General features: G+C 38.3%; 1 protein-coding gene across 1 annotated transcript in view; it reads right to left on the bottom strand.

The window, feature by feature from the left end:
- LOC121379110 (xanthine dehydrogenase-like) overlaps nucleotides 1-26,077 on the bottom strand; it is a 66,770-nt gene that overhangs the window by 5,379 nt on the left and 35,314 nt on the right. The window contains exons 21-33 of the mRNA XM_041507584.1: nucleotides 24,778-24,887; nucleotides 23,435-23,539; nucleotides 21,158-21,236; nucleotides 17,790-17,907; nucleotides 16,385-16,465; nucleotides 14,167-14,276; nucleotides 11,594-11,707; nucleotides 10,057-10,218; nucleotides 9,177-9,305; nucleotides 8,139-8,269; nucleotides 5,257-5,394; nucleotides 3,148-3,271; nucleotides 688-784 (exon numbers count right to left, since the gene is read on the bottom strand). Of these exons, the coding sequence (XP_041363518.1) occupies nucleotides 688-784; nucleotides 3,148-3,271; nucleotides 5,257-5,394; nucleotides 8,139-8,269; nucleotides 9,177-9,305; nucleotides 10,057-10,218; nucleotides 11,594-11,707; nucleotides 14,167-14,276; nucleotides 16,385-16,465; nucleotides 17,790-17,907; nucleotides 21,158-21,236; nucleotides 23,435-23,539; nucleotides 24,778-24,887 (1,498 nt within the window). The remainder of the gene's footprint in view (nucleotides 1-687; nucleotides 785-3,147; nucleotides 3,272-5,256; nucleotides 5,395-8,138; nucleotides 8,270-9,176; nucleotides 9,306-10,056; nucleotides 10,219-11,593; nucleotides 11,708-14,166; nucleotides 14,277-16,384; nucleotides 16,466-17,789; nucleotides 17,908-21,157; nucleotides 21,237-23,434; nucleotides 23,540-24,777; nucleotides 24,888-26,077) is intronic.

Raw genomic sequence — 26,077 nt, 5'->3', positions numbered from 1 at the left:
CTCTAAAGACTAACCCTAACCCTATACCTAAAACTACCCTAACCATTGAAAGGGGGGGGGGTGTACGGGTTGAACTCATGCCCAAAATACATACAGGTTCCAAGACCCAAGTAAGCATGTCATGGGCAATAATTAAAAAAAAAGCCAGATAAGCAGGCTCCTTCCCAAAAGTAATTTAATGTGTAAATATTCTTGTAATCATGTCTCTCTTGATCCGATCCGAAAGACTTTTACATGCTCAAGTACCACGCAGGTTTCAAGCATGTCCACCCAGGGTTCGGCTTCTGGAGGCCAGGGGCCCAACCCGGGGTAGATGTCTCTTTTGATAATTTAACAATGATGCATTGTATCATTCAACTGCCTAAAAAAATTAAATCCCATTTATGACTAAATCATAGTAATGCAAAGTGGTCAGACTAAACCCACAGCTAAAAGCTGATGGGGAATGGCATGTGTGTAGCACAGATAGCCGCAAGAGATGAGCACCTGTTGCGGTTGGAGAGGCAAGGACTGGGATGTGGAGGTGGACAGCAAAAGAAGTTGAAAGATACAGATTTGCCAGATCGGGAAGAAATGAGATGGAATTCAAAAGGAGCGAAAGGATAGGAGGCAGTGGGATTTAAAAAAATAAAAAAATAAAATCATGCTAATTTTCCCAATCCCATCATCCCTGAGTGAAAATGAAACCTTTTGATGATCTTGTTCCAGCAGGATTCGGTGAGAGGGAGAGCAGCTTGATCCTAAAATCAATTGGAATATCTTTTGTTGTTGGAGGCTTGTAATCCTGCAAACCAATGTTATATCAAATAAAGTTAGTTTGTTTTTGTTTTACGACACCACTAGAGAACATTAATTTACTAATCATCTGCTACTGGATGTCAAACATTTGGTCATTTTTGTCTTGGAGAGAATTCACTACATTTTTCCATTAGCAGAAAGGGGTATTTTATATGCACTTTCCAACAGACAGGACTGCACATACCACGGCCTTTGATATACCAGTCGTAATACACTGGATCTGACGGGGGGAAAAACCTGATCAGAGAATGGCTCCACTAAGGTGGTTCGGTCCTATGATGCAAGCATCTCAGGCGAGCGCTCAACTGACTCGTCAGATAAATACATTGTTCTGATGTTGTACCAGTATGTTGTTACTTTCCTGTTCCAAATAACAAACAACAAAGTTAAAACTACACTGCCATGCATTTAAAATGCTTACCTCAGAAATTATAGTGACGAAAAAAGTAAATAGAATTAACAAAAATATAAATAATTAAAAAATATATATATCTCTCTCTATATTGCCAGTTTTATTACCTTACATGTATGTGATATCTTGACAAAATTAAATAAAATGGAAACATTTTCGTAGATCACACCAACATAACTATAAAGTCATCCCAAGTCACATTTCTGCATATGAGAGGACAGGAAGGGAGCATTTGTGTACCAGTAATGACACTTGAGAACAATTTAAACTATTACCGGTAGTATCTAACATGCATGGTTATTTCAACACTTGGTTGAGTGTGAGTGAGAGAGAGCAAGAGAGAGAGAGAGTGATTGTGGTAGTGGTATGCAATGAAAGCCAGTCTTTGATGTACTAGTAAAGGGACACTGACTGGATAAGAACAAACAAGAGAGTCCATGAGACATTTATACAATGCAATGTTCTGTTGTTAATAACACTCATGCCTACCTGTGATCTAATAATGGAAATAAATGTAAACTTGCCCATGTTTCATTGCTGATAACACTCATGCCTACCCTACCAATATGATCTAATAATGGAAATAAATGTAAACTTGCCCAAGTTTCATTGTTGATAACACTCATGCCTACACAACCAATGCCAGGGATCTACAGGGCTTTAGATCTCAATAATTTGACATTAACAGCTGCTGGAGAGTTGTCAATATTCACAACTGCATTTCAAGTTATTTTAATGGAGATAATTAAACTTAACATTTCAGTAGTTTTGAGGTGAACTAGTTTCAGGTCAGCATGTTTGTAGTTAATTTGAGCATGATTATTTTGGCAGGGTTTCTGACAGAGGGTAAAACGGGTACGGTGCCATGTCAGGGTTTCTGACAGAGGGTAAAACGGGTACGGTGCCATGTCAGGGTTTCTGCCAGAGGGTAAAACGGGTACGGTGCCATGTCAGGGTTTCTGCCAGAGGGTAAAACGGGTACGGTGCCATGTCAGGGTTTCTGCCAGAGGGTAAAACGGGTACGGTGCCATGGGGTTTCTGCCAGAGGGTAAAACGGGTACGGTGCCATGTCAGGGTTTCTGCCAGAGGGTAAAACGGGTACGGTGCCATTCAGGGTTTCTGCCAGACGGGTACGGTGCCATGTCAGGGTTTCTGCCAGACGGTAAAACGGGTACGGTGCCATATCAGGGTTTCTGCCAGACGGTAAAACGGGTACGGTGCCATATCAGGGTTTCTGCCAGAGGGTAAAACGGGTACGGTGCCATATCAGGGTTTCTGCCAGAGGGTAAAACGGGTACGGTGCCATATCAGGGTTTCTGCCAGAGGGTAAAACGGGTACGGTGCCATATCAGGGTTTCTGCCAGAGGGTAAAACGGGTACGGTGCCATATCAGGGTTTCTGCCAGAGGGTAAAACGGGTACGGTGCCATATCAGGGTTTCTGCCAGAGGGTAAAACGGGTACGGTGCCATATCAGGGTTTCTGCCAGAGGGTAAAACGGGTACGGTGCCATATCAGGGTTTCTGCCAGAGGGTAAAACGGGTACGGTGCCATATCAGGGTTTCTGCCAGAGGGTAAAACGGGTACGGTGCCATATCAGGGTTTCTGCCAGAGGGTAAAATGGATACGGCGCCATACCCAAATGTTTTTGCAGATTTTATGTTTTTTAAGTTAACCTTTTGACAAAATTAATTACTCTTATCATTACAGTATGATTTTGTTAACCCTAACCCTAAATCTAACCCATTTTCTTTCTGGGGGAGGCCCTCCATAGCACCTGTTGACTGTGGTTGCATTCAATTCCACAGTGCCATACCCAAAAATTTCTTTCTGGCAGAAACACTGTTTGGGCATCTGTATTTTGAGCACCACATTTATCACCTCGATTTTGATGCAATCTAAAGCCCTGATCAAACAATGGAAATAAATATAAACTTGCCCATGTTCCGTTGTTGATGACACTGCCTGTGTCTGGATCATAGATGACTTTCTCCAGCAGGTATCCTCCCAGACCCATCACATAGGCTCCTTCTATCTGACCAATGTCTATTTCAGGATTCAGACTGAAAAACAGAACATGCAAAACAATCAATGTAAATTTACCTATTGATAGTTTGAATGATTCACATAAGCAATGATAATAGAATGTATTGGTATTAATAACATTATTTCAGTAGATTAATTTTAAATGTCTTATATTGAAGGAAGGAAGGAAATGTTTTGTTTAACAATGCACTCAACACATTTTATTTATGGTTATATGGCATCGGACATATGGTTAAGGACCACACAGATATTGAGAGAGGAAACCTGGTGTCGCCACTTCATGGGCTACTCTTTTCGATTAGCAGCAAGGGATCTTTTATATGCACTATCCCACAGACAGGATAGTACACACCACAGCCTTTGTTGTGGAGCACTGACTGAAACGAGAAATAGCCCAATGTACCCACCGACGGGAATAGATCCTAGATCGAGAGCGCATCAGGTGAATGCTGTACCACTGAGCTACGTCCCGCCTCTGTCTTAAATTGATGTTTAATACTGAATGTTTAGTCATAATACAAGCAAGGGGATGGGATCTGGTTCAGTTGGTAGAGTGCTGACATGAGGTGCTTGCATCATAGGATCAAACCACCTCATCGGACCCATTCTCTAATTGGTTTTTTCCCCATCAGTTCACCACGACTGGTATACCAAAGGCTATGGTATATGCTGTCTTGTCTGTGGGAAAGTGCATATAAAAGATCCCTTGATGCTAATGGCAAAATGTAGTCAGTTTTCTCTAGCACTACAAGTCAAAAATTACCAAATGTTTGACATCCAATAGCCTATGATTAAGAAATCAATGTGCTCTAATGGTGTTGTTAAACAAAAGAAATTTTAATACTAGAAAAGAAATTGACAAAAAAACAAGTTGCAAATACACACTGTAGATCCCATTCAGACAGGTTTCTCCTTATATCTGATTATAGTAGTGAATCCCCATAAATTCTATGAAAACCCCCCAGCAAATGTTAATTTCATTTTAATGTACTGTAGAAGTATATGTACTTATGTTGTTAGGAAAGTAATATTTCAAAAGGAGGTCACTCGCATTAATTTCATGTCACATTTTAGTCTACCCACCATCACTCGCATTAATTTAGGAATGTGTTAATTTCAGGATCTACAGTATATATTGGTTCATACTCACCAAAATCAAAATGTGTATTCATTCTGACAATTTTATTGTAGGTCCATTGTTTTACTGAGGTCTATTCTAAGTTTTTACTTACTTGTACAACACATGCTTACCTTTAAGTGAACTCCAAAAGTTATATCTAGGCCTACTCTAATAAATTGATTCTATAATCAACAAGGGCCAGTTTTTTTACTTTTAACTTACTTGCACGTATGCATGACCTTTGGGCCAAACCTAGCCTAAATAACAGGGTTGGAGGAGTCCATAAAAAAAATTAGTTGGGACAAGGCCAGGGTCTAAATTATGGACACTACTGTTGGCCATTGGTGTGTAGGGACTTGGAGGGTACCCTGCTATATAAATGTTGAAACATAATCTAGCAACCAATGACTACTGACAATATATTTCTAAATATGACTGACGACGTAACTCATGTTTTATGATTGACATCATAACTCATGTTTTCAGAATTCCTCAAGTTACCATTTCATATTGAATCATTGTTTTAAAAATATTTCAACAAATTAATATTTTCAACTATATATATATGGTTAAGTTGTTATATTTTTATGTCGTTGCATAATGTGGATTATATTTTTCTGAATATGATTAAATGAGTTTGTAGGTGGAGTGTTTCTGAATCATTCTAGAATAAACAAACCTTCGCTTACAAAATTAATGTTTTGTTACTGTAACTAAATGGCAAGAAAAAGAATCAATCACCATCGTGAGGTATAGGTATGGCAGTTCCAACCCTCAGGACAAAATCGTTTTGTAAGGGTCCTCACAAAAAACATTTTGTCCTTTGGGTTGGAATTTTCTTATCTACACCTCACAACGGTGATAGATTCTATTAGTACATACCTTTCCCCAGAATCAAACAGTATATCCACTCTAAGAATCTGATTCTCTCCTGTGAGAACATCCAGCTCAACCTCAGCAACGCTCACTGCATAACTGTGATACTTGATGATCTGGTCTGCTTTAAACTGTGGTTTTACTCTGTAACACAAGAAGTTTCTTTTGTTTAACAACACCACTGGATGTCAAACATTTGGTAATTCTGACACGTAGTCATCGGAGGAAACACGCTACATTTTTTCTAATATAGCAAGGGATCTTTTATATGTACATGTACTTTCCCACAGTACTCTGTAACAAGGCAAATTGATGCTATAAGTATTAAGCAATTAGAAAACAGGCATATCAGGGCAAAGTATTAAATTACGGGATAACTATTTTGTATTTGACCATTTGCAGATGTTAATGCTGGTTTTATGATCACTACCCGGTAGTTTTACTAGTGACATAGACATTTATAAACCAGCGATAGAAATAAGCAGAAATTTTCACTAGTCTACTTGATGGACAAGTTCATACATCCAGAAATCTACTTGTCTGCCAATATTTTCATTTGTCCAAATAAATGGTTTGTTTCATTTAAGTGCAAGGACAATGTTTTTCACTGCTCAAAATGAAACTGCATTGAATTGAATTTTTTTTACTTGTCCAGAGGACAACCACTGACATAAAAATTGTATGTCCAAGCATATTTTCACTTGTCGGGACAAACAGACATGTGCTTATTTCGAACACTGCAAACGGCATTTACGTCATACAATTTTGAGGAACACTCGTTTTACTTCAGAATAGATTTAACAGTGACATTTTTAAAGTACAAATGTACATCCAACTAAATAACAAGACGTAGCATATGAATATGTAAATAGGCACTTGGGAAATCCTCAAAATTTTCAACATAATAATGCTTGTACCGGCCTCGGTGGCGTCGTGGTTAGCCATTGGTCTACAGGATGGTAGGTACTGGGTTCGGATCCCAGTCGAGGCATGGGTTTTTTAATCCAGATACAGACTCCAAACCCTGAGTGAGTGCTCCGCAAGGCTCAATGGGTAGGTTAAACCACTTGCACCGACCAGTGATCCATAACTGGTTCAACAAAGGCCATGGTTTGTGCTATCCTGCCTGTGGGAAGCGCAAATAAAAGATCCCTTGCTGCCTGTCGTAAAAGAGTAGCCTATGTGGTGACAGCGGGTTTCCTCTCAAAATCTGTGTGGTCCTTAACCATGTCTGACGCCATATAATCGTAAATAAAATGTGTTGAGTGCGTCGTTAAATAAAACATTTCTTTCTTTCTTTCTTTCTAATAATGCTTGTTTTACTGTCGCAAATGGATTTGATAAGCCAATAAAATTTTGCATTATATGCAGATTGAATTAGAGTGTTTATTACAGCACTATGATAGTTACTTTCACCCTTCATAGTCCATTCCTTGACGTGGTGAGGGGGCTTGTGTGTCTCAGTGACCCAGAGAGCTATGCCAGCAGCAGCTTTGGCTTCTGTTAGGGACACCCAAGCTGGACTGGTCAGTGGGTAGAGGTTAGACTGATATGGACTAAGGGTGAGGTTACCCTAACAGAAACCTCGAGTGAGTGCTGAAGTCAGAGGTATTGGGCCGGAAGGCGAACTCTAATAGACCACAATACCATGCATCAACAGCTATTATGACTACATAGTTACTTTCACGTATTTTGTTTAACATGATGATCACCTTGTTCATTATACTGTGTGGATATTCCAGATGCCTAACCTCTCACTTCCCTTAATTAACAGTTACAGAAGGTTTTAGCTGTTGTTCATGACACTGCTATAGCCCGTCCCATGGGGAGTGCAGTTTTTCATACTATGGAATTTACTACAAGTTATTTATTTCTGACCCAACTGTTTTCCCAACTGCACATAAAAAAATAGTATGTTTTTATTTCTAAAACACTTTTACTTTTCTTTTTACGTAAAAACAAACTGAAATTATTTACAAAAAACATTTTTGTAAGAGGATTGGATGGATTATAAATAAGTAGCTGGCCCGTGCATAGAAAATTTTAAAGTCCAAGACTCCAATCTCTAATGATGTCACATTCATACAATTTGTATAGATTTGCCATGATGTTAAAGTCTTAGACTCCATTAGAGACATTAGATACCATTTATCTTACAACTCCTATCTCATGATCTATTCCTTGATGTGGTGAGGTAGCTTGCATGTTTCAATGACTCGGAGAGCTATGCCAGCTGGAGCATCAGCTCCTGGTAGGGACACCCAAGCTGGACTGGTCAAAGGGTAGATACTAGACTAATATGGACCGGACAGACAGAGGATGTGAGTCAAGAAAGACAACTGTCTAGGAGAAGCAAACTCCAAAATCAAAACTGGGCTGGAGAGGCTCAGAATCCTAGTATGGAAACTCTCCTAGAAAGAAAACTCCAAACTCAAACCAAGTCCACTCCACATCTTACAACTCATCGTTTAAAGACGTATCCAACTTGCTTGTTGTTCTTTACATATGTTTTAAAACAACTCATAAGATAAATGGTATCCAGGGATGGAAACAGGTCAGAGCCAAAAGAGAGAATAACTGCAAGGGAGTGTACCATGACCAAGCGGGGTATGGGAGGGTGGAATTTCCCCTCTTGATATACTAGAAGTCCTTGAAAAATTTACGTTGAAAATTATACATTCTAACAAATGGAAACTGTTAGTTTTAGCCCAAACCATACCAACCTATTTTGAGATCTCCTCAGATTTGCACAAATTGTAGGAATGGTCCTAGCAGCCCCTAAAATGCAGTAAACTGTGTAAATGCATCAAATGTTCATGTCTGGGGGATCTAACGGCTACTCATGTAGTACAACTACTCTGTAAGTACAACTATATTAAAACACTCACTTGACCTGTGCAGAAAGATCAATGTTCTCTTGGCCACACATCGACACAATGGTGGTCCATGTAGCGCTTTGGTTTTTATTTCTTACAGGCTTCATTCTTTCATTGAGTATCTCACAACACTTCAAGGCAGACTAGGGATTGAACAGAAAAGCTAAATTCTCTAAACACATTTATAGTAGACAAGAACAATTGTTTCATCAAATAATTAAACAGAAAAACCTTTATTGTTAAATATTTCATATTTAATAAGAAATAGTCCTAAATAAGAAATAGTTTAGAGGTTTGAAGAAATATGTCTCAGTTTTTAGAACAGACTACAAATTGAAGAAAAAACACTTGATGAAAAATAAGCTGAACTTTATAAACTAATGTACTCTATTAAGAAAATTATTTTGTGGATTAAAGAATAATCGTTCAACTTTTCAGTGCAGACTGCAGACTAAACAGACAAGAATGCTGCAGAATTAAATGTTTCAACTATCATAAATTAATTGTTTTGGTGTTGCATCTACAGATGTTTATTTTTTTTTAATTTAAAATTAAATTAAAGTTAGTTAAGAATTTTTTTTATTTCATATTTATGAACACTTATTTGTATATTTCATGTTCTAATGACTTCAGCGCTCATATACACACCACCCACAAAATAAAAGCTACTGCAAATCCATTGAGCATAACGATTATGCCACTTCCCACCTCCACAAATAGTGATTTGTTTTAAAACATTCCTTACATCTACAATCAATTTTGGAACAGATCCTTACAGCTATAACTGATTTTAGTTTTGGAACAGTCCTTATCTCTACAATCAATTTTGGAACAGTCCTTATCTCTACAATCAATTTTGGAACAGTCCTTATCTCTACAATCAATTTTGGAACAGTCCTTATCTCTACAATCAATTTTGGAACAGTCCTTATCTCTACAATCAATTTTGAAATAGTCCTTGCCTCTTCAAACAATTTTGGAAGTCCTTATTTCTTTAATCAATTTTGGAGCAGTCCTTATCTCTACAATCAATTTTGAAACAGTCCTCACCTCTACACACATCTCACTGGAGCTGCTGCCGGCAGTGACACCCTGGTTTGGACTGGTCTGAGTGGTCAGTGGCTTCACCTTGACCATCTTAATCGGTATTTGGAATGAGTGGGCAACGGCCTGCGCAACCTGTCACGACAATCATTAACACAAACAAACACCAGCGTGCAGCATAAAATATGTACATCATCATCAGTGTGCTAAGCCTTATTCAGGACTCAAACTTAATAGCAGCACCGGCGGCAATTGCCATTGTTGAGATATAAATTGCTGTAGGTAGAGAGCATCACTGATGGCACTTTTGTGCCATCAGTGAAGTTCCTTAACAATGGCAAAATGTATATACCTTGTGTACATTATCTTCCAATATTTAACATTTACATATTTAATATATGTCTACATACAACAAAATAGCCTTTCAGTCATGTTTATTTGCTGCAAATGTCACTTTTAACCTGTCACAAAATTGCCATCGGTGAGCTGTTTGACTCATGGCATTTAAACATTGCCGTGGGAGACAACTTCTTAAGTTCGAGCCCTGCTTATTTACTTGTAGGGGAGTATATATTATGTGGTGTTGCAGATATCTCTTGACAATGCCAGAAATTACCGTGAACACTCTCGGAAGTGGTCAGACTAAGCCCACAGCAAACGCTGATGGGTATCAACTCAAAATGTATCAGCCACAACTAGAAGGAGACGACGAAATGACGTCATATTTCAAATGTACAGTCTGAGCTAGGACTGAAGAAGCTTCCCAAAATTACGTCATTACGCTTGTTATTACACGTGTGCTTCGTATGATTATTATTAACTCGGTTATGTTGAACCATATGGATAATAAAACCACTTCTGTGTGCCTATGACTAGAAGTTATTACCTTTGTAAAGAGTCCCTGGCCCATCTCCACTCCACCCTGACTAACAGACACTGTGCCATCCAGGGCGTAGATGGAGATCTGACACTGATATCCTGATGGTAGGAAGAACACTCCGTACTTCTCCGGAGTCATCGTCAAGCCTTTCTTCTTCCACTGGTTCACCTACACACACACAAAAAGAAGTTTGTTTTATTTAACGATAACACTAGAGCACATTGATTTATTAATTATTGGTTATTGGAAGTCTTCAGAGGAAACCTGCTATATTTTCCATTAGCAGCAATAAATCTTTTATATGCACTTTCCCACAGACAAGATAGCACATACCACAGCCTTTGATATACCAGTTGAAGGGATTGGCTGAGGCACCCATGTGATGCACAATGTAATCCTCTTGTAATCAAACACCTTTTTTATTACATAATAAGACTACCATACAATTTTAAAATTAACAGTTTTAAAAAACTTTTAATAACAAGCTGAAATTTAGCATTTTGCTATTGACAAATAATCAATAAATTTCAGGGCCATACCCAGACAGGACAGTGCATACTACAGCCATTGTCATGATTGATATACCACTTGTGTGGCACTCGTTGGAATGGGAGAAATCTCAATCAGAGATTGGGCCATCGAGGGTGTGTGACACACTTATGGCGAGCACACTACCAACTGAGCTAGAGAACCGGCCTCGGTGGTGTCATGGTTAAGCCATTGGACATAAGGCTGGTAAATACTGGGTTCACAGCCCGGTACCGGCTCTCACCCAGAGCACGTTTTAACGACTCGGTGGGTGGGTTTAAGGCCACTACACCCGCTTTCTCTCTCACTAACCACTAACAATTAACAACTAACTCACTGTCCTGGACAGACAGTCCAGATAGCTGAGGTGTGTGCCCAGGACAGCGTGCTTGAACCTTAATTGGATATAAGCATGGAAATAAGTTGAACTAAAATTAACTGAGCTAGATTCCCCCTCCATCAAATAAGGTCCATTACAGACTTGGTTGATTGAGCAGGTTTAAATGTACTTCTCTTTTTGACATTTATTATTTTAAAATTGTTAAATCGCTAAACAAAATCCACCCCATATTGCATACATTTTCCTATCATATCTAGTCACTATACGGCAAACACCGTGGTTTTACATAAATTCTATTCTTAATGTAAATAATATTTCCAAATACAGTTGAATCCCGTTTGCTCGAACCCTGTCAGTGCTCGAGAAAGTGTTTGACCCAGTGGGTAGTTCGACCAAATAATTCGATCAACAATGTTTAAGTGTAACTCAGGACTTCGTTTTTGGTTCGAGCATTGCGGTGTATTCGACCCTTCCGAGTTCAACCCAATGAGATTTTACTGTACTTACCTTTTCTGACACTCAATAGCCGATGAGTATTTTTGTGCTGGGGTGTCGTTTAACATTCATAATAATAATAATAATAATAATAATAATAATAATAATAATAATAACAACAACAATAACAATAACAATAACAATAATAATATATGACAACATTCCAAAACAAATAGTTACCTTATTAAATAAGGATATATCTCCAATCCGCTTTCTAATGTCTGCCGACTTTTTGAGCTCTTTCCAAATTCTAGGCAGTGTACAGTTTTTAAGAATCGTGCCATTGATATCCGTCTGGAAGTAAAGAAACTTTCAAACATCACACACATGTTTACGAGGGCTTTTTAACCTAACATTAGATGAACGTGATATGATAGAAGGCAATGATACTGTCAGTCAAATAACTTGCAAGAACTCAAATCTCCTGAACATAGCAATTGTTACTGGAATTAAAGAAACTTTCAAACATCAAAGACATGTTCACCTGTTAGAAGTTTGAAGTTTGTTTTGTTTAAGGACACCACTGGAGCAAATTGATTAATTAATCATTGGCTATTGGATGTCAAGCATTTGGTAATTCGTAGTCATCAGAGGAAACCCGTTACATTTTTCCTATGCAGCAAGGGATCTTTTATATGCACTTTCCAACAGACAGGAAATCACATACCACAGCCTTTGTCCAGTTGTGGTGCACTGGTTGGAAAGAGAAAATACCCAATCAATTGAATGGGTACACCGAGATGGTTCAATCCTGCGACGCAAGCACCTCAAGCGAGCACTCAACCGAAGTTCACCTGTTAGATGAATGTGATATGATAGAAGATGATGGTACCAGTCAAATCATCATTCATTAGTACTCAGTCTGCTGAACATACCACTGTTGTTACGCCCACTACAGTGACATAGATCACCCCTATGGAATAGCAGTAAGTGATATACAACTTTCTCAGAAACAGGGAATCATATACATGTACCACAAGTTTTGATGTACCAATTAGGGAATAAATCCAAACTTGTGTATGTGGGAAATCATCCTACAATCCGTTGCAGATAAGCAGAATAACTGCAAAACTTCATATTGACTACGGTAAGGCACTCTCTCGATGTGTGAGATCGATCCCTGTCGGTGGGCCCATTGGGCTATTTCTCGTTCCAGCAAGTGCACCACGACTGGTATATCAAAGGACGTGGTATGTACTACCCTGTCTGTGGGATGGTGCATATAAAAGACCCCTTGCTGCTAATCGAAAAGAGTAGCCCATGAAGTGGCGACAGCGGGTTTCCTCTCTCAATATCTGTGTGGTCCTTAACCATATGTCCAACGCCATATAACCGTAAATAAAATGTGTTAAGTGCGTTGTTAAATAAAACATTTCTTTTTTCATATTGACTAGAACCACTGTAGACAAGCAGACAAAACTTCACAATCATATGGCCCATTACAGACAAGAAAAATAATAAACTAACAAAACTTCATAAGCGCAACAAAAGAAGACAAAGAAAATCACTGTGATAAACATCCATTCAGCTATAAAAAAGGTTTCATTGATGTAGGACATATAGTTTTGTCTAAACATGAAACTTTAAAGGTGCTAGGTCAAAGTTGCAATAATGACAGTTGCTGCCAAAAACATTTATTAATTTTAGCCTTGAAACATAAAGTTTATACCGATAATAAATTACAACTAAATAATTCCATTTACCAGTTAAAAAAAACACCTTTATTTTAAAAAATGTTGAGTGTGTGTCAAACGCATTAACCAGTGACATCACTGTTTTATGCGTACACATTCAACACACTAAGTTTACTCAGAATTCTTTGCGATCAGCGGACAAAAGAAACAAAAATATAGGCCATGCTGTATTTAGCCAAAATTATTCAGGAAATCCCTCAGTGCAAGACTTTTTAAAATTATTGATTATGGAAAGATTATGCATGGGATCAATTTTTTGGTAGTTATTTATTACAAATAAATGTAATATAACGAAATATTGTAGTTTGAACTCTGACCTTTAATGTTAAACTTTAATGCAAAAGTTGATGCCTTTGCCGTTGCCACTGTCAGTCGGAAATATAATACTTCGTACAGGTAAGACAAAATAATTTAAATTTGTAACCAGTAAGGGCTAGCACTGTCACTCGCCAAATTCATCAATTGCGAATTTTAAGAACAACTGGAAAACAATGTGTGTAATGAATGGTATTTTGATGGAAAATAACTACAGCGTTTGCATTTTTAAAGATATTTTGGTGAACTGTTCTGCTCACCCAGAGCAGGCCTTGAACCTTCTTTGATCTTAAAGGGACATACCCTAGTTTTTAAACACTAAGGCAATATGTTGGACTATTCTAGCCATTTTTGATAACTGAAATCATACTTTATTTAGATTTTATGGTTTAGATTATCAATTTACGTACATTCGAAGTGTTTTTGGTCATCCTGGTGTTTTTAATATCACAAAATACATTTGTCATCATTTTAAAAACATACGTGCATCTAAGAAGTAACAATTATGGAGTCAAGTTTTAGTCTATTTTTAGAGGGTATTTCACCATTTCAAAGTCACAGACTCATGTTTCATTTAATTGTAACTTTATCCAAATCTGTTACAGGTTTGTAGATTAACTAAACTTAGTGTTAATTTTCATGGGTTAAAACTAGCGTCTGTCTCTTTAAAACCCAGACAAAATTACCCATCTGCCACCTTCCCACATAATCCACTCCTGTGGGGATCTGCATTAATGTACTTACATGACCGTCTCTATACAGGTTAAGTTCTTTAACTTCCACAGGATTCTTGTCCAGTGCCCTGGCCACATGCTCAATGACACTCTCTATTATGAAGCCAGCCGGGTATGGCCCTATAAATAATATAAACAAAAATCACAAGACCTTAAAGGGACAGACCCTAGTTTTTAAACATTACGACATATTTTTCACTATTAAAACTGTTTTTAATAATTTAAATTAGTAGTACTTACATTTTATTATTTAGAATATTCATTTTCGTACACCTGAAGTGGTTCTAGTCATCCAGGTTTTTGTAATAATCCAAAATGCATTTTTCATAATTCTAAAAATGCACGTTCAGTTGAGAAGTAATGGTTATCGAGACAGGCTCTAGTTTATTTTTAGACAATATTTTAAGGTTTATACATCACAAACTTCAGCATTTTTCTCTGTTATAACCATATCCAAATGTTTCACAGGTGTGTAAATTAACTAAATTTATTGTCCATTTCCACAGGCTGAAACTAGGGTCTGTGCCTTTAATGTATTGCTGTATATGTATACTGTTATAAACTGACTGTTACATACTGTTTTTAATATACTTTAATGTATACTGTTATAAACTGACTGTTACATACTGTTTTTAATATACTTTAATGTATTGCTGTATATGTATACTGTTATAAACTGACTGTTACATACTGTTTTTAATATACTTTAATGTATTGCTGTATATGTATACTGTTATAAACTGACTGTTACATACTGTTTTTAATATACTTTAATGTATTGCTGTATATGTATACTGTTATAACCTGACTGTTACATACTGTTTTTAATATACTTTAATGTATTGCTGTACATGTATACTGTTATAAACTGACTGTTACATACTGTTTTTAATATACTTTAATGTATTGCTGTACATGTATACTGTTATAAACTGACTATTACATACTGTTTTTAATATACTATATATGAAGCGTTCAGGTGCAAAACGCAATATAAACCATTTTCTTTCTAGTTTTTAGTTAAAGCCATCATTGTATGTCAGAAAGGGCTAATCGTAAGCCTGCTGATTTGCTGCAAAACGTGATTGATCCTTATGAAATTGTATTGGGTAAATCCTGTTTTTTAAAATCAAAACGCGATATACGCCAATTAAAACAATAATTTTTACTGAAAATGAAAAATGGATATATCGCGTTTTGTGCCTAAACCCTTCATATATAATGGAAAGAACACCTTTTACAGGGGCCAATATTAATATGTTTTTGGTACAGTGAAACTCCTCAAAACCAGACCCTTTGTAAACTGGAAATGCCTCAAAACCGGACATTTTTCATGGTCCCTTTTTAATTATTAGTATAAAACAGAACCTCTCTAAACCGGATACCCTTAAAAATTGATTTGTTTTACTTGGTCTGGTGGGTGTCCGGTTCAGAGAGGTTTCACTCTAATTGGAAGTTGGTTCATGTGATTTTTCAATTGATTGTTACATGAATTATATTTGAATAACCTAATCAATCATCACAAACTTGCACCTTTTATTTTCATAACATGAAACAGTTTACCACATAACCAATTGGCACTTTACATAAATTTAAAGTTGCATACGCCATAATGACGTAATAGCTTACAATGGTTTTATGATTTTGTAGCGCTAAGATAGCTTCGAAAATATGGACTCAGGACTTGCACATAAATAAGATTTATTGCAGATAAAATAGTTTATGTTGAACTATTCTAATTTCTGTGCTTCTGGTTTAATATAAATAATATTACTAAGAATCAAGGTTATGCCAGAAGCACACAATCAAACTCGTCCTACTATTATTATAAATAGATTAACTAAATTGATATAAATAGATTAACCAATCAAAACACTTTATGTGACTGAGAAAATTCTGCCATTAGACATCGAGAGTTACAGGTGATTAAATTAAGCATTTTCTGTTAATCCCACCATCCACCCCTTCACTCACTAGGTGAGTCTTTGATAAGCCACCTTTTGGTTTTTTTATAAATTGGTACATGTTAATGTTGTTTCAGTAAATACATATGTACATTCATATAACATAACTGAAATAATTATACGTCATTTTAATTTAAAAAATTACATTTACCACAAAGACCGAATTGTGTTGTTCTTTACAGTAACCAAAACTAGCTTCATTGTTGTCCTCGGAATAGTATCAACATAAATGAAGAAAAGTTTCCTCTGTGATATAATCCTTACCAGGTGCTCTCATGGGTTGGCCTCCTTGTCTGTCTGTCTTGGCTATCTTGGCACTGATATGCCAGTTTGGTATAAAATACCCTGCAAAAATAGCAATAATATATGGCATTCATTAGTTCATTTGTAGGATATCGCTTATCCAAAGTATCAAGCATGCAGAAAGTTCTAGTCCACTCACCAAACACAAGTGAAAATTCTGACGGATGAGTTGAAAATCTGATCGAAAAAACTGTAATGTGTGGGGCACAATGCAGAGTCGAATAGGCATTTGGCAAACTAGTACCGGCTTCGGTGGCGTTGTGGTTAAACCACTGAACATAAGGCTGGTAGGTACAGGATTTGCAGCCCGTTACCGGCTCCCACCCAGAGCAAGTTTTAACGACTCAATGGGTAGGTGTAAGGCCACTACACCTTCTTCTCTCTCTCACTAAACACTAACAACTAACCCACTGTCCTAGACAAACAGCCCAGATAGCCAAGGTGTGTGCCAAGGACAGCATACTTGAACCTTAATTGGATATAAGCATGAAAATAAGTTGAAATGAAATGAAATGGCAAAATAGTGGTTTATTCCAAGAATCTCTATCTAGTGTCTATCTAGTGAAAAATTTAACCATCAGTCCAATGGGTGACCTCCTCATTCGAACTCATTGTGGAAGCAAATATTTATTTTCCACTGTAAATATCGTTCCTACAATTACAAACGGTCTCATACTACTTGGAATGTTGACTAAACAGTTTGGTTTGTTTTCAGTATATTTTATTATTCTGGTGTCATGTTTTTAAAATTAATATCACTATAATGGAAACAAAAGTGACAATCAAAGATCTCAACACATTTTGGTTTTACTGGAAATAAGGAAATGTTTTATTTAACAATGCACTCAACACATTATATTTACGGTTATATGACGTCGGACATATGGTTAAGGACCACACAGATATTGAGAGAGGAAACCTGCTGTCACCACTTCATGGGCTACACTTTTCGATTAGCAGCAAGGGATCGTTTATATCCATCATCCCACAGACAGGATAGTACATACCACGGCCTTTGTTAAACCAGTCGTAGTGCACTGGCTGGAACGATAGGCTAACAGAGCACATCAAGCGAACACTTAACTACTGGGCTACGTCCAGCTCCGGTTTTACTGGATGAGCACAAGAAGTGATGTTTGTATTGTAACAATATACATGTATGTATCATATTGTGCTGTAAGCTGCCGGACTAGCCTTTGATATACCAGTAGTGGAACAAGAAATAGCCCAGTGGCCCACCAATGAGGATCGATCCTAGACAGACTGCACATCAAGCGAGTGCTTTACCACTGGGCTAGGTCCCACCTTCAGTCAGTCTGTATGAAAAATGATGTCATGCTTTGCTGATTAATAGTACGGAACATACCACTATCCAGATGACTCTGTATCTCATGAATGGTGGAGGCAAAGTTTGGCGTGTGACCAGCGTTCAGAATTAATTCAACCTCAACCACGTTAATCTTGCCAGACTGGTCAAATCCTGCCTGAAACACATAATATGGAAATCAAGATGCCTAATTTATATCAACATTAATCCTGCCTGAAACACATAATGTGGAAATCAAGATGCTTAATTTGTATCAACATTAATCCTGCCTGAAACACATAATATGGAAATCAAAATGCCTAATTTATATCAACATTAATCCTGCCTGAAACATATAATATGGAAATCAAAATGCCTAATTTATATCAACATTAATCCTGCCCAAAACATAGAATATGGAAATCAACATGCCTAATTTATATCAACATTAATCCTGCCTGAAACACATAATATGGAAATCAAAATGCCTAATTTATATCAACATTAATCCTGCCTGAAACACATAATATGGAAATCAAAATGCCTAATTTATATCAACATTAATTTATAATAAAAACAGGGCTATAGGGCTGGTACTCGCCAAATTCGCCAATTGCAAATTTTAAGAACAAGTGGCTCATTTTATTTAATTGTAATAATTTATTGTAATAATTGATATTTTGTTAGAAAATAACAAGAGTCTGCAATTTTAATAGATAATTTGGAGAACTGTTTTGCTCCCCAGAGCTAGCCCAGATAAAATAACTACATTTATCCTATAACTTACCCACATTATCCATGTCATAAACCCTTTGACATTTACCATTATTAACCTAGTTAATTTATTTTTGCTGTCAATGAGTCATTTGTTTACAAGCCAACAAGACCTGCATACCCGAGCATAACTTTTTTATATGATTTAGATAAACGTGTGTGACATCAAACTACATTTGGATAATCGCAATGACGTCATAATAAGATTACTGAGAAGTTTGTTTTAAGAAGTTTGTTTTGTTTAACGACACCACTAGAGCACACTGAATTATTAATCATCAGCTACTGGATGTCAAACATATGGTCATAACACATACCACAGCCTTTGATACTCCAGTTGTGGTGCACCGGCTAGAGCGGAAATAGCCCAATAGGCCCACCGACGGGGATCGATCCTAGACAGACCGCGCATCAAGTGAGCGTTTTACCACTGGGCTATGATGATTACTGCAAGACGCGATTTAGAACTGTGATTTACTAAATATCAAATTAAAATGTTAAAGGATAAATAGACTTCACTATTCATATTTTTTTAATATAAAAAATCAACACCATCTAGTTAATCGGTATTTGTCTCGACAGACCCTTCACAAATACTAGTAATTACCATAGACTTTCATATTAAAAAACACTCATAACGAATTCTCTATGTACATGTATAACATTAAAATAAGAAAACCAAAAGGCTGGAGTGTCAAGTGTTAAACAATGAATAAACCAGAAAGTACTGATATTAATCATTTTGCATATGGCAAAGAAGAAATACCGTAAATCCTTAAATAGAAGCCTAGGCGTCAATTTTTTTTTTGCCATGCTACGAGACCCAGTCTTTATTCAAGGCAGGCTTCTCTTTTTTTCATGCAAAATTTTCTAACATGTTGCCTTATTTTGACATCTTCTAATGTAAGCTTGCAAACCTAGCTTCTCCTTTCCTGTTACTCTTGCAATGTTGTTACAGGCTTTTGATGTCATGCAACGGAAGTGAGAAGTATAATGTGGCCATTAACCTGACACAGCTACAGTAGCAGAAACAGGCCTTTACGTAAAGCAGGCTTCTATTCAAGGCAGGCCTCTATTTTCGTCATCATGCTCCGAGACCCGGTCTCTAATTGAGGCAGGCCTCTATTTTCGTCATCATGCTCCGAGACCCGGCCTCTAATTGAGGCAGGCTTCTATTCAAGGCAGGCCTCTATTTTCGTCATCAAGCTCCGAGACCCGCCCTCTAATTGAGGCTTCTATTCAAGGCAGGCCTCTATTTTTGTCATCAAGCTCCGAGACCCGGCCTCTAATTGAGGCAGGCTTCTATTCAAGGCAGGCCTCTATTTTCGTCATCAAGCTCCGAGACCCGGCCTCTAATTGAGGCAGGCCTCTATTTTCGTCATCAAGCTCCGAGACCCGGCCTCTAATTGAGGCAGGCTTCTATTCAAGGCAGGCCTCTATTTTCGTCATCAAGCTCCGAGACTCGCCCTCTAATTGAGGCAGGCTTCTATTCAAGGCAGCCTCTATTTTCGTCATCAAGCTCCGAGCCCCGCCCTCTAATTGAGGCTTCTATTCAAGGCAGGCCTCTATTTTCGTCATCTTGCTCCGAGACCCGGCCTCTAATTGAGGCAGGCTTCTATTCAAGGCAGCCTCTATTTTCGTCATCAAGCTCCGAGACCTGCCCTCTAATTGAGGCAGGCTTCTATTCAAGGCAGGCCTCTATTTTCGTCATCATGCTCCGAGACCCGGCCTCTAATTGAGGCAGGCTTCTATTCAAGGCAGGCCTCTATTTTTGGTCATCATGCTCCGAGACCCGGCCTCTAATTGAGGCAGGCTTCTATTCAAGGAAGGCCTCTATTTTCGTCATCATGCTCCGAGACCCGGCCTCTAATTGAGGCAGGCTTCTATTCAAGGCAGGCCTCTATTTCATGTCATCATGCTCCGAGACCCGCCCTCTAATTCAAGGCAGGCCTCTATTTTCGTCATCAAGCTCCAAGACCCGGCCTCTAATTAAGGCAGGCTTCTATTCAAGGCAGGCCTCTATTTCATGTCACCATGCTCCGAGACCCGGCCTCTAATTGAGGCAGGCTTCTATTCAAGGCAGGCCTCTATTTTCGTCATCAAGCTCCGAGACCCGGCCTCTAATTGAGGCAGGCCTCTATTTTCGTCATCATGCTCCGACACCCGGCCTCTAATTGAGGCAGGCTTCTATTCAAGGCAGGCCTCTATTTTCGTCATCATGCTCCGAGACCCGGCCTCTAATTGAGGCAGGCTTCTATTCAAGGCAGGCCTCTATTTCATGTCATCATGCTCCGAGACCCGCCCTCTAATTCAAGGCAGGCCTCTATTTTCGTCATCAAGCTCCGAGACCCGGCCTCTAATTGCGGCAGGCTTCTATTCAAGGCAGGCCTCTATTTCATGTCATCATGCTCCGAGACCCGGTCTCTAATTGAGGCAGGCCTCTATTTTCATAATCATGCTCCGAGACCCGGCCTCTAATTGAGGCAGGCTTCTATTCAAGGCAGGCCTTAATTCAAGGATTTACGGTATCTAAGTTTGGGAGGTATGTGGTGCATATTTTCAATTAAGTGCAAACTATAAAAAAAACTATAACGTTTTAAACCAACATTGTAAAGTCTGACTTTTATCTCATAAAAGGACCTCGAGATCCTCACCTTATATGTAGCTGAAATAGGAAACCGTAGACCATTGAACTGCATGTTAGTGTTGAGATTGACGTTACATCGTACTGGTCTGAAAAACAACAACATTGAAACATTCAGTACTCTCGAACAAAAGCATAATCTGTAACATGCTGTCTGCAATTATGAAACTTTCTATTAAGACAAAGAAAATAAGGATAAGCTGCTGGACAATAAAGCTGACGATAGAGGTTCTAATCCCATCAAAATTGGCTCACCCTTTCATTCATCTTTCTCATCTATCACCCTCAGTCTATCATTCTGATTATCTTAATATAATTAGGTTTTTTTTCAATGTTTCAACCCTGTTCTGTCAGTCTTCCCTTGATTCTGTCTTCTGAGCTGACCACATCATCACCTACCTGTCTCAACTTACTACAAGGGTGCATTCTCTGTGTACTTCCCTTCATTCTTGCTCTCTGGTCACTAATAAAGCACTCACAGTACAAACTAACAACCACTGGTAGGGGTATATAGTAAGTGGTTACAAGTGCCTCTTAACTGACCACTGACCACTGACCAAGCCAAACGGCCTCGGTAGTGCAGTGGTTAAGCCATCGGACTACAGGCTGGTAGGTACAGGGTTCGCAGCCCGGTATCGGCTCCAACCCAGAGTGAGTTCTTAAGGGCTCAGTGGGTAGGTGTAAGGCCACTATACCATCTTCTCTCTCACTAACCAACTAACAACTAACCCACTGTCCTGGACAGACAGCCCATATAGCTGAGGTGAACCTTAATTGGATATAAGCAGGAAAATAAGTTGAAATGAAATGACCAAGCCCACAGCTAAAAGTTGATGGGGAATAGCAGGTGTGTGGCATGGTTGGACACAACAGACAAGCACCTGTCACGATTGGGATGTGGAGCGGACAGTGAAAGAAGTTGAAATATAGGAGAAATTCAAAGGAGACAAAGTAAAGGAAGCAGTGGGATTTAAAAAAAAATTAAAATGAGAAAATACATTGCTAATACAGTCAAATTTCGATAACTCGAACTTGAAGGGGACGAGGAAATAGTTAGAGTTTTATTGAGTTCAAGTTTTCGAAATTAATATATAAGAGTTCAAATTTGAAACTGCATTACAGCGGGATGATTTCGCTTGATATTATAAGAAGCGTGCCTACCTCTAAACTCTAAAAACTATGCATTCCCAGTGGAAAGGCGAATTAATATACAATGTCACCCTACTCCACTCCACTTCACTCCACCCCACCCCAGCTGTTGGCATCTTCCCACGTCTGTGGTAAATAACAAAACTGTAATAACCTTCTTGGATAGATATGTTATTTTTAACCCAAGTTGAACGAGTACTTGTGGGGATACTATAAATCCCATACCAGTTTGTTTTCTTGTCTTTTTACCTGCCTCAACCTCCAATACTGCTTTGTATTTTGTTTCAATGTCTTTTACTGCAAATTTTCACTTCACACCTCTACTTTCTTTTTCCAATCTGGCTATCCCCCCATTCTGGGCCCTTCGCCAGATTGCTGGTAAATGATAACCATAAACTGGATGGAAGGATGGATGCATGGATGAATGCATGGATGGATGCATAGATAGATGGCTGGCTGGCTGGGTGGGTATAGGTGGATGGATGGAAGGATCAATTGATGATGATGGATGGATGGATGGATGGATGGATGGATGGATGGATGTAAAGAAGTTATGGATGGATGGGTGGATGGATGGATGGATGGATGGATGGATGGATGGATGGACGGACGGATGGACGGACGGACGGACGGACGGACGGATGGATGTAAGGATGTAAGGAAGAGATGGATGGATGGATGGATGGATGGACTGAAGGACAATTAAGTGTCGAGTAATTTAATAACTAGAAGGATGGACAGATGGTCAAAGCATTAAATATGACTACGTTTAAATCAAATCAATACATCCAGATACAGGCACACATGTACAACAAAAAAGTTAAAGTCTGTTTTGTTTAACGACACCACTAGAGTACACTAAATTTAATAATAATTGGCTGTTGGATGTCAAAACATTAGATAATTTTGACATACAGTCTTAGAGAGGAAACTAGCTACAATTTTCCATTTGTAGCAAGAGATCTTTTATATGCACCATCATACAGACAGAATAGCATATACCATGGCTTTTGATGATATACCAGTCATGGTGCATTGGCTGGAACAAGGGCCCAGTGACGGGGATCGATCCTAGACTGGCCGTGCATCAAGCAAGTGCTTTACCACTTTCCCACCCCACATGTACAGGATAACCCACCTTTCTGTTTTGTAAGCTGCCAGAGCAGTAGCTGCCGCAAGGTTTGCTGCTCCATTCAGCTTGCCACCGAACGCTCCACCAAGTCGAGGAATTGTAACATCTACGCTGAAAAACATTCAACTTTGTTTCATTTAATGACACCACAAGAGCACACTGATTAATTAATAATTATCAGCTATTGGATGTCAAACATTGGATAATCGTGATACGTAGTCTGAAGAGAAAACCTGTTTTCATTAGCAGCATGGGATCTTATGTGTGCACTATCTGGGATCGATCCCCATCAGTGGGTCCATTGGGCTATTTCTTGTTCCAGCCAATGCACCACAACTGGTACATCAAAGGCTGTGGTATGTGCTATCCTGTCTGTGGGATGGTGCATATAAAAGATCCCTTGCTCCATTAGGAAAAATGTAGCGGGTTTCATCTGATGACTATACGTGTCAGAATTACCAAATGTTTGACATCCAATAGCCGATGATTGATTAATCAATGTGCTCTAGTGGTGTCGTTAAACAAAACAAACTTCTTCTTTTTTCTTCTAAAAATAATAATACATTGTGCATTTGTTATACTGGTAAAATTCATTCACTTTAACTTATTTTTGTGCTTATGCCCAATTAAGGATCAAGCATGATCGATGTTCTAAGCAAACACCTCAGCTTACTGGACTGTTTGTCCTGGATATATGGTTAAGGACCACACAAATATTGAGAAAGGAAACCCACTGTCACCACTTCATGGCCTACTGTTTTCGATTAGCAGCAAGGGATCTTTTATATGCATCATCCCACAGACAGGATAACACATACCATGGCCTTTGAGTTACAAATTTTCTATCTCTCGTGAATGAATGAATGTTGTAAAACCCTCGCTAGAGGCTTGAATGTACCACATTCATTCACCCGGGACAGATAATTAGTAATTCCTCATAGCTCATTAGTTATTCTCTAAGTAACATTTGCAGGATCCACTGATGGGGATCGATCCCAGACCAACCACACATCAAGCGAACACTTTACTACTGGGCTACATCCAACCCCTCCGATACTGGGATGCAAACCCTGTACCTACAAGCCTTAAATCTGATGGCTTTATTTCTACACCACCGATGTTTATATATCACAGACTGTACTAGATTTTACTACACTGACTTCTCTCTCACTAGCCATTGACACCCATCCTGGACAGATAGCCAAGATAGTTGAGAGGTGTGCTAAACACAGCACATTTTAACCTTACCACAACGGGATCGATATAAGCATGAAAATAAATGAAATGTGAAAATAAAAATCTCATTGCTTTCTTTTACTAAACCACACTGTGATTACTTGCATACTTACTAGTTAAACGGTTTGCCGATTGCCTGACTGACAGCAGCCTGCACCTGGTCTGGCCATTGCGACGTAGCGTACACATCCATCCCGTCCTCCTTGGGAACACACAGAGCAACCTGGTGGATTGGAAAATATGATGAATTTATTCAAATAATCCATATTAAAAAAACATTGACACCCATCTCTTGAGTATGATTCTATCATGCCTGTATGCAGAATTCATACAGAGATTAGGGTGTAGGAGAGGAATATAGGCTTAGGGAAAAAGAGAAGAAGTACCCTCCCTGTCATGGACAGAACTCTCTGGCGGAGTCAGAGGTTGTGCCCATGACAAGCATGCTTGAACAGCTCTCTGAAGGAAGCATGCCAAAATTAACCCACACAAACAGAAGAAGTACAGAGGAAGAGAGTAAGGGGTTGAATAATTGGCAGACCTGTAGTGGGAAGACTTTTACAAAATGACTGTAGATGCCAAGGTTTTTTTACAAGGGATATAGACATTTTTTGTCATCCAATATACTGAATAATTCTGTGCCAATAGTCTTAATTCTAGTACAATTATAATATTACACTGATGATTTTCTTCCGTCTGGTATATTCACCCCACCATTAAGATAAGTCACTGAAGTGCAGACATACAAATGTGTTGTTGTTTTATTCTGATTTTCATAACTGATTATGAAACAGTGCATTTAATAAAATGTCTGTTAACTGTGGTGTTAACAGATGTGTTGAAAGGTTCAATTAGAAAACAAAACAAAAACATTACAACTTCACAGTTTAAACCTTCCAAGAAGGATTTAAACACTATTATAGTGAATGTGTTACAGTGTAGTGTGTATATATTACAGTAACCACTGTCAAAACAACAAATCCACATATTCATATAAACACATTTTGATCAATAAAATGTTTTTAATGAAAAAGATTTGTGGCCAATAACAGCTAGCATATTTTTATGGGAATGACTGGGGGACGAACATGGGGGAAAAGACTTGGGGAGAGAAATGGTGGGTGTATTTACCAAGGGATAGGTTGGAAATGTCCTAGAATTATTATTTACTTTATTCAGTGCCATTAAAATGTAGAAACCTTTTATTGTTTTTGATGTACATGAATTATATATATACTATGTCAAAAAAGAAATGCACAGGTGATAGGGAAAGAAGAAAAGTGTTTGATTCGACAAAATATCGTATTTTTGTACAATGTTGCTGAATGACCATGTTTGTTAATGTTCCTGGAATGGGACAGCATGCCCAAATGCACCCTAAAACAAATTTAACACACTTTGCAGGAAATCGGC

Source organism: Gigantopelta aegis, chromosome 8 (genome assembly GCF_016097555.1).
Source record: "Gigantopelta aegis isolate Gae_Host chromosome 8, Gae_host_genome, whole genome shotgun sequence".
Lineage (NCBI taxonomy): Eukaryota > Metazoa > Mollusca > Gastropoda > Neomphalida > Peltospiridae > Gigantopelta > Gigantopelta aegis.
This window is presented reverse-complemented; position numbering and strand designations above follow the sequence as displayed.